The sequence below is a fragment of the Rutilus rutilus genome, assembly GCF_951802725.1.
Source record: "Rutilus rutilus genome assembly, chromosome: 25".
Classification (NCBI taxonomy): Eukaryota; Metazoa; Chordata; class Actinopteri; order Cypriniformes; family Leuciscidae; genus Rutilus; species Rutilus rutilus.
Window position 1 is genome coordinate 21,059,939 of NC_140229.1, and position 16,989 is coordinate 21,076,927.

General features: G+C 37.0%; 3 protein-coding genes across 6 annotated transcripts in view; 1 reads left to right on the forward strand and 2 right to left on the reverse strand.

The window, feature by feature from the left end:
- The window catches only part of csgalnact1a (chondroitin sulfate N-acetylgalactosaminyltransferase 1a), a 36,506-nt gene extending 33,238 nt beyond the window's left edge, over positions 1-3,268 (reverse strand). Inside the window, exon 1 of one of the 2 annotated variants that reach the window (XM_084400393.1) lies at positions 2,797-3,268. The gene's annotated coding sequence lies outside the window, so the exon portion shown is untranslated. The remainder of the gene's footprint in view (positions 1-2,796) is intronic. The other variant, XM_084400394.1, reaches the window with a different exon arrangement.
- A 626-nt stretch (positions 3,269-3,894) lies between these two features.
- Positions 3,895-9,864, forward strand: hvcn1 (hydrogen voltage-gated channel 1). 3 transcript variants are annotated; one of them, XM_084400396.1, is made up of 7 exons: positions 3,895-4,572; positions 6,322-6,459; positions 7,746-7,953; positions 8,056-8,160; positions 8,294-8,525; positions 9,069-9,181; positions 9,258-9,864. In XM_084400396.1, exons 3-7 carry the CDS (start codon positions 7,774-7,776, stop codon positions 9,312-9,314), a joined length of 687 nt encoding a protein of 228 aa, XP_084256522.1. In that variant the 5' UTR covers positions 3,895-4,572; positions 6,322-6,459; positions 7,746-7,773; the 3' UTR covers positions 9,315-9,864. The 3 variants fall into 3 exon arrangements, with proteins under 3 accessions (XP_084256522.1, XP_084256523.1, XP_084256524.1); XM_084400397.1 differs by having other exon boundaries at positions 4,166-4,352; XM_084400398.1 differs by lacking the exon at positions 3,895-4,572 and adding an exon at positions 6,701-6,735 and having other exon boundaries at positions 6,357-6,459.
- A 286-nt stretch (positions 9,865-10,150) lies between these two features.
- tctn1 (tectonic family member 1) lies at positions 10,151-16,501 on the reverse strand. The gene is made up of 14 exons (XM_084400391.1): positions 16,027-16,501; positions 15,825-15,942; positions 14,686-14,819; positions 14,357-14,508; positions 13,834-13,936; positions 12,808-12,920; positions 12,703-12,723; positions 12,488-12,625; positions 12,268-12,393; positions 12,085-12,173; positions 11,384-11,521; positions 11,083-11,236; positions 10,746-10,877; positions 10,151-10,380 (listed from the first exon to the last, which is right to left on the reverse strand). Exons 1-14 carry the CDS (start codon positions 16,367-16,369, stop codon positions 10,234-10,236), a joined length of 1,908 nt encoding a protein of 635 aa, XP_084256517.1. The 5' UTR covers positions 16,370-16,501; the 3' UTR covers positions 10,151-10,233.
- Between the last annotated feature and the right edge of the window lie 488 nt (positions 16,502-16,989).

Consider the following 16,989-nt stretch of genomic DNA (forward strand, 5'->3'; position numbering starts at 1 on the left):
GTCCCCTGAACACACTGTAAAAAAACATGCGGTCTCTGTAGACAGCCCAGGCTCCACAAACAGCAACAAAAACAAACTGGCCCAGCCTGGACCACGAAACATAACAAACAGTGTTCCAGCCAATAACCGACCAGAATGATTTGGGGGTGGGGGTTAGTGCACGTGCACATGAAGGGGGGTGTGGGGAGTGGAGGAGAGAGAAGCATGAAGAGGGAAGTTAGCTAGAGGAGAGATGTCCTAGACAACGACTAACGTTAAGAGTTATATTCTCTTGAATTTTGATATGGCCGACACACGACCAAAGAGACGACGTTCCGATGAACAAATAGCAAAGAAGAGGGAAAAGGGAGAAGGAACGCGCAAAATCCCAAATTCACATTGGAAAAGCCTGTTTCAGGAAGCACGGAAGGGAGGGGGGAGGGGGGATGAGGAGGAGGGAGGGTCGAGCTAGCCTCCGTTTTGTTTGACAATACTTCGAACGTCAACAAGATGTGACATCAACCAACATTGCTTAGAGCACCTTTAAAGGGACAGTTCACCCAAAAAATTTTATTCTGTCATCATTCGCTCACCTCATGTCATTCCAAACCTGGACTTTTTTTCCTGAGGAACAACAAAGAACATATGCTGAAGAATGTTTTTGTCCAATAAATGATTGAGGTCCAAAACATCATTGAATGGATCCCATAGCTATTGTATGAACAAAAAGTTGGGTGAACTGTCCCTTAAAAAGTGTGCAATTGCTGCAACATCAAATAGGGCCGCAAAACTCTACCTGTTCTCCACTGTTTATGATAAACAGGCAGTTCTGCTTCAAACTCACGCTACTGGACTCGGTCTTGTTTTGGTGGTGCCAGCGGTGCAGAAATCACACACTTTCACCTTCAGTCTCCATTTAGATTAGAAGATTTAGATAAGCCTTTGAATTTGCATGCCAGTATTGTCAGGGAATTAGCAGTGATTTGTTTCAGTGCCGCATAATGTATAATAAACACCTACAGACTGCTGCAAACACATATTCCAAACCCAGGATAGCACAGGAAATTAATATTAATAAGCTTGAATGTGTGCGTGTTTGTGTGTGTGAGAGAGAGAAAAAGAAAGCGGGCATTAGTGTGAGGATTTTTTTTTTTTTTTATAATAATAATCAGAGAGCCAAAGTTTAATAAGACATTACTTTTAAAAAAACTCACCGGTATGGGAAACTAAGTGGGGACTGAAATTAAAATGGAGTTTTGATTTAAAGCTGCCATTGAATGTTCAAATGAGTTTGATGTCTAGACGTGCAACAGCTCTCTATTAAGAATGAAATGACTATTTAACTAATGTTACATCCTATGCTTTGAGCAATACCCATCATTCTGTTAGTGCAGAGGAAGTAGATTCAGTTTGGCAGACGGCCCAACAGTTAAAAAGTAAAACGGTGTTTATCTGAAGGAATTCATTGTAAGTTTTGTAGATGTTTTAGGTTGCATTTCCTTTTTCAGATCAAATGATTGTTTGATCCTGATTTAACCTGCAACTGGAATGGGGAACGCCTGTGTATTACTTATTAGTGTGTTAAAAAATCATTATTTTATCAATATGTGTGGCATAAAAGGCACTTAGTAACATCACTTTCCTTGTACATACACTACAGTTCGAAAGTTTGAGGTCAGTGAGTTTTTTTTTTTTTTAATGAAATTAATAATTTTATTCAGCAAGAATGCATTAAATTGATCAAAAGTGACAGTAAAGACATAATTTATCAAACAAATGCTGTTCTTGAACTTTTTCACCAAAGACCCTAGAAAAAAAATGTTTCCACGGAAATATTAAGCGTGCAGCACAACTGTTTTCAACATTGATGAGAATAAGAAATGTGTCTTCTTGAGCATCAAATCAAATATTAGAAGGATTTCTGAAGGATCATGTGACACTGAAGACTGGAGTAATGATGCTGAAATTCAGCTTTGATCACCGGAATAAATTATGTTTTAAAACAGAAAACAGTTATTTTAAATTGTAATAATATTTCACAATATTACAGAAATTCACATTTTTTCACTTAAGTAAGTTTCTGAAGTGACCGTTCAAATCTTCCCTCTTACAGGACTCAGATAACTCCCCTGAACAAACTGACTCCTCTACAAGTGCACATATTTGGAAGTCAGATTCTGTACACACAATGACTTGGTTATACACTTTTGAACATTTCCACTAGTATTGCCCCACAAGAAAGATACAGTTCATTTAACACACTATTGATCCTATAGTGGAACGTGTTGACGCACTATATAGGGTAAGACATCTCACTGGAGCCTGCCATTAAACAGCCTACAAAAAGGATTTACTGCAAAACAGTAAGCTAAGACATTTATAAAACAGCTAACAAGTAAAATATAACATAAAAAAATATTAAATGACTAAAAATATACTGTAATTAATAAACTGAACAAAGTAAAAAAAAAAAGCTATTACAAAAAAAGGAAGATAGCCTACTGTAATTTTAGCTTTGGGGAATAGAATTAAATCCCTAATTTAGGATGCTTTAATAAACCAAAGGTGTTTGAAACCAACATACAAAACCACTGTTAGAAAACTAATCATTTGTTTAATTGGACTTTATAGACTCGACTCTCCTATACAGATCTTGAGACAACTTCCTCATGTGATAACTATAGCCCTAGCGTTTTCATAAACCGTTCAATAACTGTTCCAAACAGTAGTTAAGAATGACAGAAATTGTTATTATAAAGGACCACCAGCAATGCTTCTAGTCTGCATCTGTTGCTGAGTGTGATGAATATGGCTTACCAACACACCAGAGAAGATGAGCAGTCACTCACAGCGTGTCTCATTGACCAGAGTCCTCCAGAACAGCGCGCTGTGTGCTGGAACAGCGTGCGGTGGAGAGTGAGAGGAGAAACGGCGAACCAGTGTGTGTGTGTTTCTCTCTCTGCCGGCGAAACCGGATCCTCCGGTCCAGTCACACCCCACCCCAGCAGCCCAGAGCTGCTCCCGCCTCCAGCGCGCGCATAAAGGGTGCGTTGTGTTACCTGCAGCACACTCCTGACGCCCCGCACGCTTCTCTCAGTCTTTGGGAGGAGAAACTTATTTATCTGCAGCATTTATTACGTCGAACGACAGTTTCTGCTGTTAAGCTCCATCAGTATTCATTTCTGCCCTGCACTCTTTTAATGTCCCTGTTTGGTAAAAGCAAATAGTCCACGCGCAATTTAAGCCAAGTCACACGCGCGAGAGCGTTGCTGTACTGAATATCAGACGTAATCACAACCTTGCAGATTAACTATATTTGATGTTTTTATAGAACATTTCTATAAAAAATAATTAACCTACTATAGTCTGATTAAATTATAAAATGGACTAATTAGTTGGTATTTCTCTTCTACATAATCGAAAAGCTCAAAAGCGTCAATCTTTGCATGTCTCCAAGCAAGAAAGCCAGATTTATAGAGATTAATATCTTTCCCTCATGTTCTTTTTTTTTTTTTTTTTTTAGCTCTTTGTAAACTCTTCTCGTTTGTATTCTGATGACATTGAACATATTGTTAATGTCATAAACACGTCAACATGTTCTGCAAGAAAAAAGGAAAAACAACCGAACTGGAGCAGCGTAAATGTGGAGCGGATTTACGCACTTTGCTAAAGGTGCCGAATTTACATGGTGGAAATCCAATCATTTCTATAGAAATCCATCCGATTGGGAATTTTGCGTGAGAGTGAAAGATTCCCGAACACATGCAGGTCCTGGGGACCCACAGCTCTGCACAGTTTGTATGTCTCCCTCATTTAACACACCTGATTCATCATCAGCTCGTTAAGAAAGAGCTCTATGAACTGGGTGTGTCAGATAAGGGAGACATATTAAAATGTGCAGAGCTGTGGGTCCCCAGGACCAGGATTGAAAAGCACAATTACAATGCAGCTTCTTCTTTTTTTTTTTCTTTTTTTTGCCTGCAAATTTTACTGACATTTCGCAAATCTGACCATACCTTAAAGGGATAGGCCTACTTCACCAAATAATGGAAAATTCTCTCATCATTTACTCACCCAGACAACATCAGCTTCACAGTACTGACAGTTAACCGGAAGTGACGTTTAAAACATTAGCATTTTTCTCACACAGACCTTTTATTTAGAAGACACTATTGATTCATCTACTGTAGTCGAATGGGTTACCCTTATGTTCACTGTGGTTTTTGAAGAGTCAACTTTGAGGGACCCATCCACTTGCATCATATGAACTCGCAGAGATTGAATAGGCCTGTTTTTCTAAAAGTTTCCATTTGTGTTTCACAGGAGAAAGAAAGTCATAGGCTACATCTTGGACGGCATGAGGCTGAGTAAATGTGAGATAATTTTCCATTTTTGGGTGGAGTATATCCCTTTAAGAGAGTTCAGCAATAATGAATAGGATGCCCCCAAAATGATTCCGTTATTATTTATTAAATTTTTCAAGCGTCCTTGTTTTATAACTTACTAAAAAAAAAAAAGAGAGAGTTCTACACAGTTACAGATTCACTGAGTTCGGGTCTCTGGACTGGTCTGTATGCACCCCATTCATACTGGGTAACAGTTGAAGCTATTCATCCCATACTGTTGAGGTCTATTTTAGGGCTTTACCCTGTTTGGATCAAGTTCGATGGTAGTGCTTTCTTGGACTAAACTGTAGTCTATATTTTCTAAAGCAAATAGTTTGCAGTAAAATTTGTATGACCTTTATAAATGCTACACTGATTAAACTGGAAACAATGAGTAGAATTTTTTTACAGTCTATGGTAGAACAGCAAAGAAAAGTTTGTTCATTCGCTTTTTCTCTAGCTAAACAGCGCCTCCTACTGGCCAACAAAAGTGACACAGCAGGACACTTTAGAGCAAAATGCTAACTTTTTATGTCCACAAAGTGCTTGACGATCAAAAAATATTTTTATATTCAATATTGATGGAACAACACAACGCAACCATGATTAAAAATCATTTACATGTTGCTCAGTGTGAGGCAAAAGTCCCCCGTTTAGTGATAAACTAAACAAAAGATAAACCAAATTTATCTTAAAAGTATTTAAACACTTTCATCCTTAAACTTCTACATGCCATCCATTAACTTTTAAGATAGATGTACTGAGATATACAGATGGGAGCTTCTGCCCTTTCAGTTTGAGCATTACTTGATAGACATTTTTGTCACACACACCATGTAATATACCACCAACAAACAACATAGGCCTATATATTGTTTAAATGTTCAATAGGGTGTACAAATCAACGGCACAAAGCATTTCACATTCTTGAGAAAGGGAACTCCAACTGAAGCTGAATAAAATGTTGACAGGCTGTAAAGGATTTCAAAGGTCGACCACAGAATTGGCTAATGTGTGTCTGATCTCCAGCCAGTGTGTTTGCTACAAAATGTGAGATATGGGAGCTGTGGCATTTTCAGAGGGGGACACTGGTTACTTCATTCATTCAGTTAGTAACTTGGTAACAAGCATGCTTACACACAGAGAAGCACAGCGCAGTTTAGCCTGAATGAAACTTACAGTTTTGGACCCCACTGACTTTTATTTTAAGGGGTAAAAATCACTGAGCCTTCTTAAAAACATTTTCTTTGTTTTCAATGGCGAAAAAATTATTTAACACGAATTTGGATGTTTTAAAGGTTAAAAAGTTGGATAGATAGATAGATAGATAGATAGATAGATAGATAGATAGATAGATAGATAGATAGATAGATAGATAGACAAACTATCTAGGCCTATCTATCGATCATCTATCTATCTATATAGCCATCTATCTCAATCTATCATCTTGTCTGTCTGTCTATCTGTTGTTCAATCTATCTGTCTATTTGTCTGTCTGTCTGACTGTCTGTCTATCTATCTGTCTATTTGTCTGTCTGTCTGACTGTCTGTCTATCTATCTGTCTATTTGTCTGTCTGTCTGACTGTCTGTCTATCTATCTGTCTATTTGTCTGTCGTTCAATCTGTCATTCAAATTTTTTTGTCAATGTTTTAAAGGTTAAAAAGTTGAAAAGTCAGACAGATAGACAAACTTATCTGTCTTTTTTTATCTATCTATCTATCTATCTATCTATCTATCTATCTATCTATCTATCTATCTATCTATCTATCTATCTATCTATCTATCTATCTATCTATCTTGGCTATCTAACTGTTCAACTTTTTAACCTTTAAAAACATACAAATTCGTGTTAAATTATAAATGTCAACGTTTCAGTACTTCATAAAGCCAGTGCCACAGTTCTTGGGTCCCGTGCATAATGTGTTCAAGGATTTGGGAAATGTCATTTCCTTCAGACTGCATCCTGTGCAGAGGATCACGTTCATGTTGCAGAGGCGGAGTTTAGGGTCAAAGTTTTTGACAGAATTCAGATTGTTGCTCCTGAAAAAATGCTGCGTTAGCCGTTAGCAACATCGTTCCAGCAACAAAAACAGGTAATTATTATTATCATTATTATTATTTGCACTGTAACTTTTCTTTCTTTTTGAACTGTGCCCGAATTAAAAAGTCTGACTGTCTAAATAATTATGTGAAAAATTTAAATGACACTGTCACCTTCAGCTGAAATCCAAAATTAAAATGACCAGATAAGTCCAATGTCTTACATTTAATTGTTGTCACTCGTAAACAGTGCACCTGTAAAATTTGTTGACTTTAAATGTTCAAATGTCACAGGAAATCACGAGTTAGGCTCAAGTCACGGATGAAAAGTGAGTGTTTTATGATGCATGTCGGCTCTACCGCGTAGACAGAAAAATACTGTCATTTTATTTAGTCAGCAATACTGCACTTTTGTTTTGAAATGTCTCTTAAAATAAGACATCTGTTGAAGATTTCTGTAGATGTGGCATGCAAAACCTTTCTTCAAACTTAAGATTTGAATACTGAAACGCCATTTAAGTGGCGATAACATGTAGGCTATTGAACTACTGTTATTTATGCATAGATAGGCTCTTTTAGATGTGATTACCTACGTGTGCTTGCCTCTTAATTTTTTTTTTTTTAATTCAGTCATCCAAACTAATTTCAGAATCATCAAAATTGTATGTAATTGCTAGTGGGCAACAATGAAACCACTATCTAAAATGTATGATTGATTATATTAGCTTTTTCTGCATGTTACCGTTCACAATTTGCTATTTCATTCATTGCTTTATATTTAATACTGTTTTAACGTTGCTTAAAATTGCGCCTTGAATGGATATGACCACAATTAGCCCTGCTAGTATAGTGATTTTTGTTGTTGTTTTTTTGTATAGTGTTAGAGTTATGTTATTAGAAACACTTTATGCAGTTGACTTAACTTATAAAAAGCGAGGAAACCAGTTGCTTTAAAATGATTAAGTATGCGTAATTGAAAAAAATAAGTTATGTGAATTGACAAAACCTATTTTTTTTCAATTACATATGAAGTGTATTTACTTTATAGTTTTAAGGCAACGTTTCCTCACTTTCTAAAGGTAAGTCGATCACTGTTTACAGTGTATTTATTTATTTATTTTAAAAAAACATTTGAACAAGATTGTGCCCACATAAACTGACTTTAAAATAATTACTTGAGTAAAAGTGAGACAACTAGCCTTGGTCTCACCTACATTTGGTTCAAGCCTTCTTCATGATGAAATTTCTTTACAATTTAAAACAATCACAAATCTGAATACTGAATACATAAATCCGATTCATTCATTCTGATGCTCAAGGTGCTGTTCTGTTTGTTTAGCATTCAACTCATGTGACCCCTGAGGAAAATGTCCCGTTATTTGAAACATTTCACAGCGGTGGGCGATGGGCAAAGCACCGCCGGACAGTGGCATGAAGAGGAACCACATGATGCCAGTGAAGACATTGAGCTCGCCACAGGGCAGCACTTGGACCAGCTCAGCTTCAGGGACTCCCTACGCCGCCTCTACAGAACAGAGAGGTTTCAGGTAAATGATCAAACTCTTGATATGTATATGAATATTTATATACATAAATATATATTTTTTACATCAATGAACGTAACTTTGGACTGTTATTTTGTTGATTAGATCGTTGTTGTGTGCTTGGTCGTCTTGGATGCCATTTTCGTTCTATGCGAGCTGCTTATTGACTTGTCTATCATTCAAGCAGATCATCACAGAATCGCCCCGCAGGTGAGTGCACTTCAGAAGCCCAGTCAGCACTAAATATGGATGATAATGTGTCATGTGTGTCAACAGAAATATGAGAAGTCAGCAATTATTCTGTAATTATCCACTATCCAATTTATTGCTTTCATCATTCCAGGTATTCCACTATCTCAGCCTCGCCCTTCTCACGTTCTTCATGGTGGAGCTGTGCGGAAAAATCTTTGCCTATCGCCTAGAATTCCTCCACCATAAGTTTGAGGTGTTTGATGGGATTGTGGTGGTGGTATCCTTTATCCTAGATATTGTATATATCACGAAGGAAGATGCATTTGATGCCATGGGGCTTCTGATCTTGCTCAGGCTGTGGAGAGTGGCCAGGATCATTAATGGTACGGGAATGATTTTTACCCAGCAATAGAGTGCAACAATAATCACTCACTTTTCAGGTACCCTGGATCTGGATGTTTTTCCCATTCATTTTCTTTTCAGGGTATTTAAAGTACTTAAATTCTTTAATAAGGAAATTAAATTTTCATCCTAATAATTGTTGCAAATGTGTAATCGAGTCAAAAACATCAGTAAAATATAAAATGATTGGCATTTAATTAATTAATTAATTAATTAATAAAATAAATATATAACACTTTTGAAAACATTTGAAAGTCATAAATGTTTCGGTATGATTAACTTACCAAACTGCTGGTATCAGTGATTATTGTTTCCATGATGCTCACATTATGAGCCTTGGGGTTCACCAAGGTTCTGTACTTGGGCCATTTTACTTAAGTACTTGATTATATGTTTATGTACATTTTCACTAAAAAAAATCTCTACAGACAAAATGTATAGGTTGTTATACTTCTGGAACCCACTGTTGCACTCTAGTATCTTACATTTTTTGTGTCTTTTCTTACTTGTTTGCTCTCTTATAGGTATCTTGCTGTCGGTGAAAAATCGTGCCCATCACAGAGTTCAGAAACTAAAGGAGATCAATGGAAACCTTGTTCATCAAGTCAATGAACTTCAAGAGCGGAACACAAAAATGGTGAGTAGCTCTTCTTTAACATTAGTAATGATTAATTATATTAATTATTAAATTAATTAATTTAATCTTTCAACAGGACGAAGAAAATGCCAGGCTTCGTGTGCTCTTAAAACAGCACAACATTGAGTTTTGAAGCACCAGGGTTATTCATTAAACGCACCACAACATGAGAATGAGCTTAAGACTAATCATGTCTATTCATTCCACATGAAATGTGAAGAAGGTCATGTTACAGTGATGTTTATTGTCATTCGATCTCCGTCCCCTGGCAGATCTTTAGTGGCACAAATAAGGGTAGATGGTTAATAAAGCCAGTGACCCATGTAGGTCAAATAAAAAAATAAAAAACAAACAAACAAAGGAAATATATAAACTGCACAAGGTATATACTGGAAATTTAAACTCAATAGATTGATTTTTTTTTTTTCTCATTTTCCAAAATATCATAACCAATATTGCTGTTTTATCTATGAACTGCACTTTCTCTTAATGTTTTTCTCATTCTAATTGTCAATGTGTTTGAGCAACTGAAAACTATGCAATAAATACTGTTTTGTAAAAAAAAATTATAATAATGAAATATTGATTGACCAACATATCTACCTGGTTGATGAAATGGCTTATTAACAGTAGTGGTATTTCACTATTGCAACAGTTCAAACATTAAACAACAGATTTTACAATGAATAGTGCACATTTTCTAGTGAATTTTGAGTAAATATTGTAAAAATGAATGTTCAATTTACTGTGCGCGCATATCTTTGAATTGAATTGTTTAGACACATTTTATATATATATATATGTGTGTGTGTGTGTGTGTTTGTGTACTGATACCTATGTATTATATATAGTCTCAGATCAGTACACTGGTATGAAAGAATTCTTTATTTGTTTTTAAATATGAATCAGCACAGTATATACAACATGACTTGACAATATACACCATATACAACCTTTAAAAAAAAATAATTAAAAAAAAAAAAGACCTGAGAATGGACAGAGAAATAAGTGGTCTTTCTTGCTGTTGCCAAAAGAGATTCAGAAATATTCCATTATACAAATGGAAAGAAAAAGTCAAAGGGCAGTTTAGCGTCAATTGTAGGAGGAACTTTGAATCCTGGACTGGCAGATGCAGACACATCAATAAAACGCACTGAGCTTGTGACAGACAGAAGACCACTGGCACTGGTAAGGAGGGCCTAAACAAAAAAGGTTACAATGTTAACTTTATATCTGTGGCCAGTTGCATAAACTGCTTAGACTAGTCTTACAATTTAGTCCCCCAACATAAAAAGGTAGGTAATTTGAATCCAAAAGATATGACTGATTACCCCTTGGTTAACTGCTAGTTGGTCAGCAGTAGGTCAGTGTCTTCTTAAGACACATTCCTAACATAATGGCTATGTTTGTGCAACTGGCCCCTGATTTCACATATAATCTCTATAATCACATATAATCTCTAATGGTTTTAATAAAGACCTAAAAAATGAGCTTGTGTTTTAATAAATAAAAGTTTTACATAATGGCTAAAAGTCATGAAAAATGTTCTGGGATGTTAACTTACCAAACTGCTGGTGTTAGTAATGATTGTTTCCATGACGCTCACAATCTGAGCCTGGGGGTTCACCAAGGTTCCGTACTTGGTCCATTTTACTTCAAGATGATAAGACAGTGGTATGCTGCAAGCTTGTGTGCCCTTAGTAAACCATAAAGTGACGCAAGACATTCGTTAAAAGAATAAACAGTGCTTACAAATCAGCTTTGCATCATCATGGTCACTGCCAGCCATGTTTACATGTCAACATTTCCCCTAACTTAGACACTTCTCTTTAAAGAAATTCCAAACTTCAGCATGAGTTCTCCACTCCACACACAGAGAAAATGACAAGTATGCTGTTTACCGATGTTATCGTTTGGTTTTGTATTGGCACCCAGTCCAAGGGGTTCTGAGGCAAGGAATTCCCAAACGAGGCCACATGATCGGGGAAGCTCTGTCCTTTTAGCGTCCATAAAATGACTTCAGATACCAGAGAACAATTAACTCCATCAGACAGCCTAAGGAAGGGAGGACATGAATGCACATTTAATAGTAATGGTGATTAATATTACATAATTGCTTGCTTGTTGGACAATGCTTGTCTAATTCATCAAAACACAAATCATTATTCAATAATCATTATTATTATTACAATAGCCTCTTACTTCAGAGTGCAGCCTGATACCACGTCAATCCCAAACCTGACAGGGGAGCGCTGAGACGAGCCAAGCAAGCAATCCTGATTTCCAGAGTTTTGGAGGATAGTGAGTGATCCTTTTGGGTCAGAGGACTGAACTATCCCAGTAAAACAGGGGTCAAGGACTGTGCCACAACGGTGGATGTTTGGATACATGACAGGCTTTGCATTTATTTATTAAACTCTATTATGGAAAATAAACACTAGCACACTTTTGAAATAATTCTAAATAAATTATAATAATTTGAAATTTCATTTCACTGAATTTAGATGATGTCATAGACACAACATATTTTCAGAAATATTAATACACAATATTAATAATGATTGTTTGAAATTCCACCAATATACAAATTATTAATGAAAGAACACTTTACACATTCAATTTACTGAATATATTAAAATTAATATTCAAATGTGATGTCAGTGTTTAGTTTTTTTAAATATCCAAAACATTGTGGTGGACATTTTGTGGTGCTGTATCGCACAATTTAAATTTGCTATGATGTTTGTGTTAATTGTTTTAGTAGTCTAAAAACTTAGTTTTGAGAAATATGTTTAAAGAGTTGAATTTATTTTATTTTTATTTTTTTAATTATAGGGATTAAATTAGTGGTGTTTAAAAAATGATGCAAGACATCTGCCCAAACAGGTTCTAATAAAGGATATTCGGCTGTTCTTGTTCCGGCCACAAGGGGCCGTCCCACCACATAGCCAGGATTGCCACTGAAACGTAACCCCGCTCTGCTGGAGATCTCCTATCAAAGAATGTACACAAAACCATGACTTCCTTCTTGATAAAATAAGATCCAAGAAGTTTCAAGAAAATATTGAAAGGGTAGAATTAAGTACCTGCATGAATGTAATATGAAACTCTTGTTGAATGGGCACCGTGACGCTTTTAATGGCTCCCAGCAAAAACGATGCCAACACATTCAGGATTTCCCCAGCTTCACTGTACCTGAAAGTGTATTTGACCTGACAGAATAGTCATGACCTTATTAAACAGTTTACGAATCCTGACACATTTCAGATTTCTGATATATTAGTAATAGGTGCATTATGTGCACACCTCCTGAACAACGTTGTTGCAGATGTCACCAGACTCCAGGAGCAAAGGAAAATAGACGCCACTGTCAGCTGGGTCCACTGGCGTCCGTGTGCCCTCCAAAGACTGCAGGGTAATGGCTGCCACTTCCACACCGATGACCTCAGGTAACAAACAAAATGTATGTAAAGATACATGAAGATGCGAATAATTCATCATGTGAAATTCCAAACACTTACTTCAGATTCCTGTTTTTTCCCCTAGAGAAAACAAACAGAGGTTGTTATATGACATAGTAACATCAAAATGGTCAATAAAGCCCCCTTAAAGACCAAGGGACTCACAGAACGGATGTTGAAATTAATATAAGTCCTCAAGGCCAGAGCTTCAAGTGTTGCACAGTCACGCGCCAAATCAAAGCTCCTCATACATCTGCTTGTCTGATCCTTCAGAAAACCTGTAAAATAACAGGGAAATCTTTTCAGCAAAAGATAAGAAGATAGTCTGGTGCAAGGGGTTCAACATATGAACAAATATATCTACAAACCAATAAACCTATATATTACACTTTGACATGTGAATTGTCCCACACTGTTGCTGCTAAAGATATGAATAGCTATGTTTCCATCCACCTGTTTTATGCACATTTTGGGATATTGCATAAAAACATTGGATGGAAACGCCAAGATGTGCATAAATTCAGAAAATGTGCATTAAAAAACGTACGCACTCAATTGAGGCACATAATTTTTTTTATCCAATAAGAATACATACGCATAAACCACAATGGAAACACATTTACCAAATAAATCCATCGATGCACACACACAAAAAAAGTAATGTGGCTTTGCCATAAGAGATCATGTGAGATAGAATAACAGGACTAGACAGCATCTCAAATGTTGGTTTGATCGTTGTGAAATTCCTGAGCCAAAGTCTATCATTAAAATCACAGAAGAGTCTCGCACGATTGCGTTCCCAAACACCAGGCAGCCGAACACGAGTGTTTATTGCGTTTCGTCTCTGAGACGCAAGTCATTTATGATGCAGGATAAAAGAGCCACAGTGGCTTTCCCCGATTGCAGCAACTTCCATTTTTATTACAGATATTTTGCACCAGTTTCCCAAGAAGTGACGATTTCATCCTCTTGAACACTTGGGATGGAAATGCTGCTTTATTCGCATATGTTTTATGCAATATTCCAATTTCATGCATAAGTTAAATTCGCAACTTTGGATGGAAACATTGCTAATATTACCTGTAACCATGCAGCTTGCTGTTGTTGCTATTAAAATGGATGAAAAAATCCCTTAGCTTAACTTTATGGACATGCAGCACTAACATTTTCTAAAATATTTGTTCTGTCTACCTGCAGGGTTTGCGTCTGAGCAGTGAGCTGTGCCCGCGGCGGCAGGAAAGGTGAAAAACGTCTGCTCCCCCTCCGCATTCACTGTGCGAATGACATCACCATACTGAGGGCAGAACAGAGACACGAGGACTGCTTAAACACTGGTAACAAGAGTGATCAATTCAAGAGAACATTAATACAAGCTGTCATGTTAAATGGGGAACGGACACAGTAATCCGATTCTTTTAAAGTTACGCATTCCACTTCTGCAGAAAAACAACCATCCTGAGTCTGACATTTTAAAAATCAATATGTTTTTTAACAAAAGTGAAAACATTGGCAGAGAGGGTGAAACTGTATATCAGTGCAGACACTGATCGGTTATAATCACATTAAATCTATTCCAGCGCTGTTTCCTACATGTAACCTGATGCTAATGTAAGTGTCATCCAGATTACAACTGGACTAGACACACTCACAGAAGAAAGAAAGCCATACAGGACTAACGACAAATATCCCATTTACAAATATTCAAAAAGTTTACCTGGTATCCTGATGAATTTCCCACATCAGGATTTTGAAGTGCACTGGTCAAGCTCTGACGGCCAAAGAAGAAGCCCAAAAATCGGCCAAAAAGGGAGTCAAAATTCTCCTCGGTGGGAACTTCTGGTGTCGCAAACATCAAGCCTTCTTCATCTTAGAAGGAACAGAGGGAGAAATGTAAACTGATTGAAAACATTTGCTTGTTAAAACCATTCACAGCTTACAAGTCCACTTTAAAATGTTTTAAATCCATTATTGCTTAATAGACTATAGGTGTATTAGGGCTTAGGAATGAAGAATGAATTGTAAAGATTTCCCAGATTGCCGTACAGTTAGCAGTCTGAATGCAGAAGACATCAGGGTTGAGCTGTCGCTGGACAGTGGACTGAACTCGAGATAAACCCTCTGGTGTAGAGCTCAGGGAATAGACCACGGACTCCCGGTTGCACAGTCTGGGATCATTACTGTAAGGACCATAGAAGGATTTATTTTTTCATAGAATAATTATTTAATTACTGTTAAGAACAAAAAACAAACACAAAATCAAGTCAGAAACCGTCATATAATGCAATGAACATTCAATTTAAATGACGAGTTAGATTATAAATTACTACTCAGAATATGTTTACATAAAAAGTTGAAGACAGACAGTCATATAATGCATGTCGATGGTCACTGGCTCAAAACACAAGCACAGAGTCCAAATTAAAACAATTCCCCATCGTCCAAATGAAACAATTCCCCATCATAAGTACACATTGATGGCCTAAGACACGAAATGAGCGGTTTGTGTGAGAAAACGAACAGTATTTATATCGTTGTTATCTCTTGAAAACAGCACACGTCCAAATGATCTGACGGCGTGGGCGGGTATAGATATAAACATAGATGTCGCCTTGGCTACTGCAGTTCATTGGAACGATACCGTAGCCAAGCGACATCTATGTATATATCTATACCCGCCCGCGCCGTCAGATCATTTGGACGTGTGCTGTTTTCAAGAGATAACAACGATATAAATACTGTTCGTTTTCTCACACAAACCGCTCGTTTCGTGTCTTAGGCCATCAATGTGTACTTATGATGGGGAATTGTTTCATTTGGACGATGGGGAATTGTTTTAATTTGGACTCTGTGCTTGTGTTTTGAGACAGTGACCATAGACCTGCATTATATGACTGACAGACAAGAACGGTTTGACCTAAAAATATCAAAATTGAAACTACTGCGGAAACAAAGACACCTACATCTTGGATGCCCTTGAGGTAAGCTAAAACATATCAAAAATTAATTTCAAAGTGAACTATCCCTTTAACAACTACCTTACTAACTATTAATAAGCATTAATTAGGGGTTTATTGAGGCAAAAGTCGTAGTTAATAGTTAGTGAGAAGTGGACCCTCATCTAAATAGTGAGCCGATATGTATATGAAAAGGGATAATGTCATCTACTGTTCCGGTGTGTTGACCTGATAGTGTGCGGTGAGCAGCGAGTGAAGAGAGACAGCTCCTCCGCGCAGTCCGGGTCACAGCAGCAGTTGATGTCGCACTGCTCGCGCCGCACGTTACACGGGCACAGCTGCAAGACTGCGGGAACACACACTGAGTTAGGCTGAAACTAGGAAACAAGCACACTGTTTCGGTCAGATTACTCAGGCTTCACACCCCTACCGTCGGTGAGCGGGACAGGGAGGACACCGGACAGGAGCAGAGGCGGTGCTGACGCGGCGGCTCGCGGGGACTCGGGCGTCGCTTCGGGGTTGACGCTCTCCGGGCTCTCGGTCTGCTCCGGTAATGCGGTCACGGATTCTGGCGTCCGGGCTGTTGAAGGAGGGACATCAGACGGAGCAGAAGTGACTCCCAGCTCCGTGAAATTAAGCGATTCATCTTGATCGGAAGACGTGTCGTTTGTGTCTCTGAGTGCAACATTAATGTTTCCTGTAGTGTTCGTGTCTTCAATACAGAACGCGGTTTCTAAATATGTCAAAATAATAAGACAGCACAACGCCGCCATGCTTGGTTACAGCGCGTTGTGTCACTGGTATCTAGGAAGTGAAATGCATTGTGGGATTGCAAAACTGCAGATCCCATTAAATCCAAACAAAGCAATTTCCGTGGCTCATCTATATATAACAGTAAAATATAATTTAATAAATGAATAGGTCAAACTGTCTACCTGGTTATAACAATTCAGAAATGCCATACTCTTTTGATTATTAATTATGCAAAGCGTGATCCAAGATATTGTCAATATGAATAGTTTTGTTTATAGGGATGTAATTTTTGGCTACAAGAAAAATAAACCAGTTTCTATCTCTAGTGATTTATTTTTGTTTTCGCAACCACTACAGATTGAACTTTTTTTTATTATTATTAATGCCATATACTTATAAATTTGTATTATTATATTATATATATTGGTTTATTGATATAATAAAGTTTTTTATTTGTTTTAGTACACACACACACATATATATATATATATATATATATTCTTTTTTTTCTTTTTTTCTTTTCTTTTTTTATTACATTTTCTAATATGGTTTACTGATATACATTTTTTTATTTATTTTTTTATCACACACAAACTGTCTGTCTCTCTATATATGCACTGGAAAAATAAACCTTCACAGA

Coding starts and splice junctions, on each gene's coding strand:
- hvcn1 (XM_084400396.1), top strand. CDS start 7,774: ATGTCCCGTTATTTGAAACATTTCACAGCGGTGGGCGATGGGCAAAGC. Junction 8,526..9,068: donor AGTGGCCAGGATCATTAATG/GTACGGGAATGA, acceptor GCTCTCTTATAG/GTATCTTGCTGTCGGTGAAA. Junction 9,182..9,257: donor AAGAGCGGAACACAAAAATG/GTGAGTAGCTCT, acceptor ATCTTTCAACAG/GACGAAGAAAATGCCAGGCT.
- tctn1 (XM_084400391.1), bottom strand. CDS start 16,369: ATGGCGGCGTTGTGCTGTCTTATTATTTTGACATATTTAGAAACCGCG. Junction 13,937..14,356: donor GAAATTCATCAGGATACCAG/GTAAACTTTTTG, acceptor TTCTGCCCTCAG/TATGGTGATGTCATTCGCAC. Junction 12,921..13,833: donor CTCAGACGCAAACCCTGCAG/GTAGACAGAACA, acceptor GTTATTTTACAG/GTTTTCTGAAGGATCAGACA.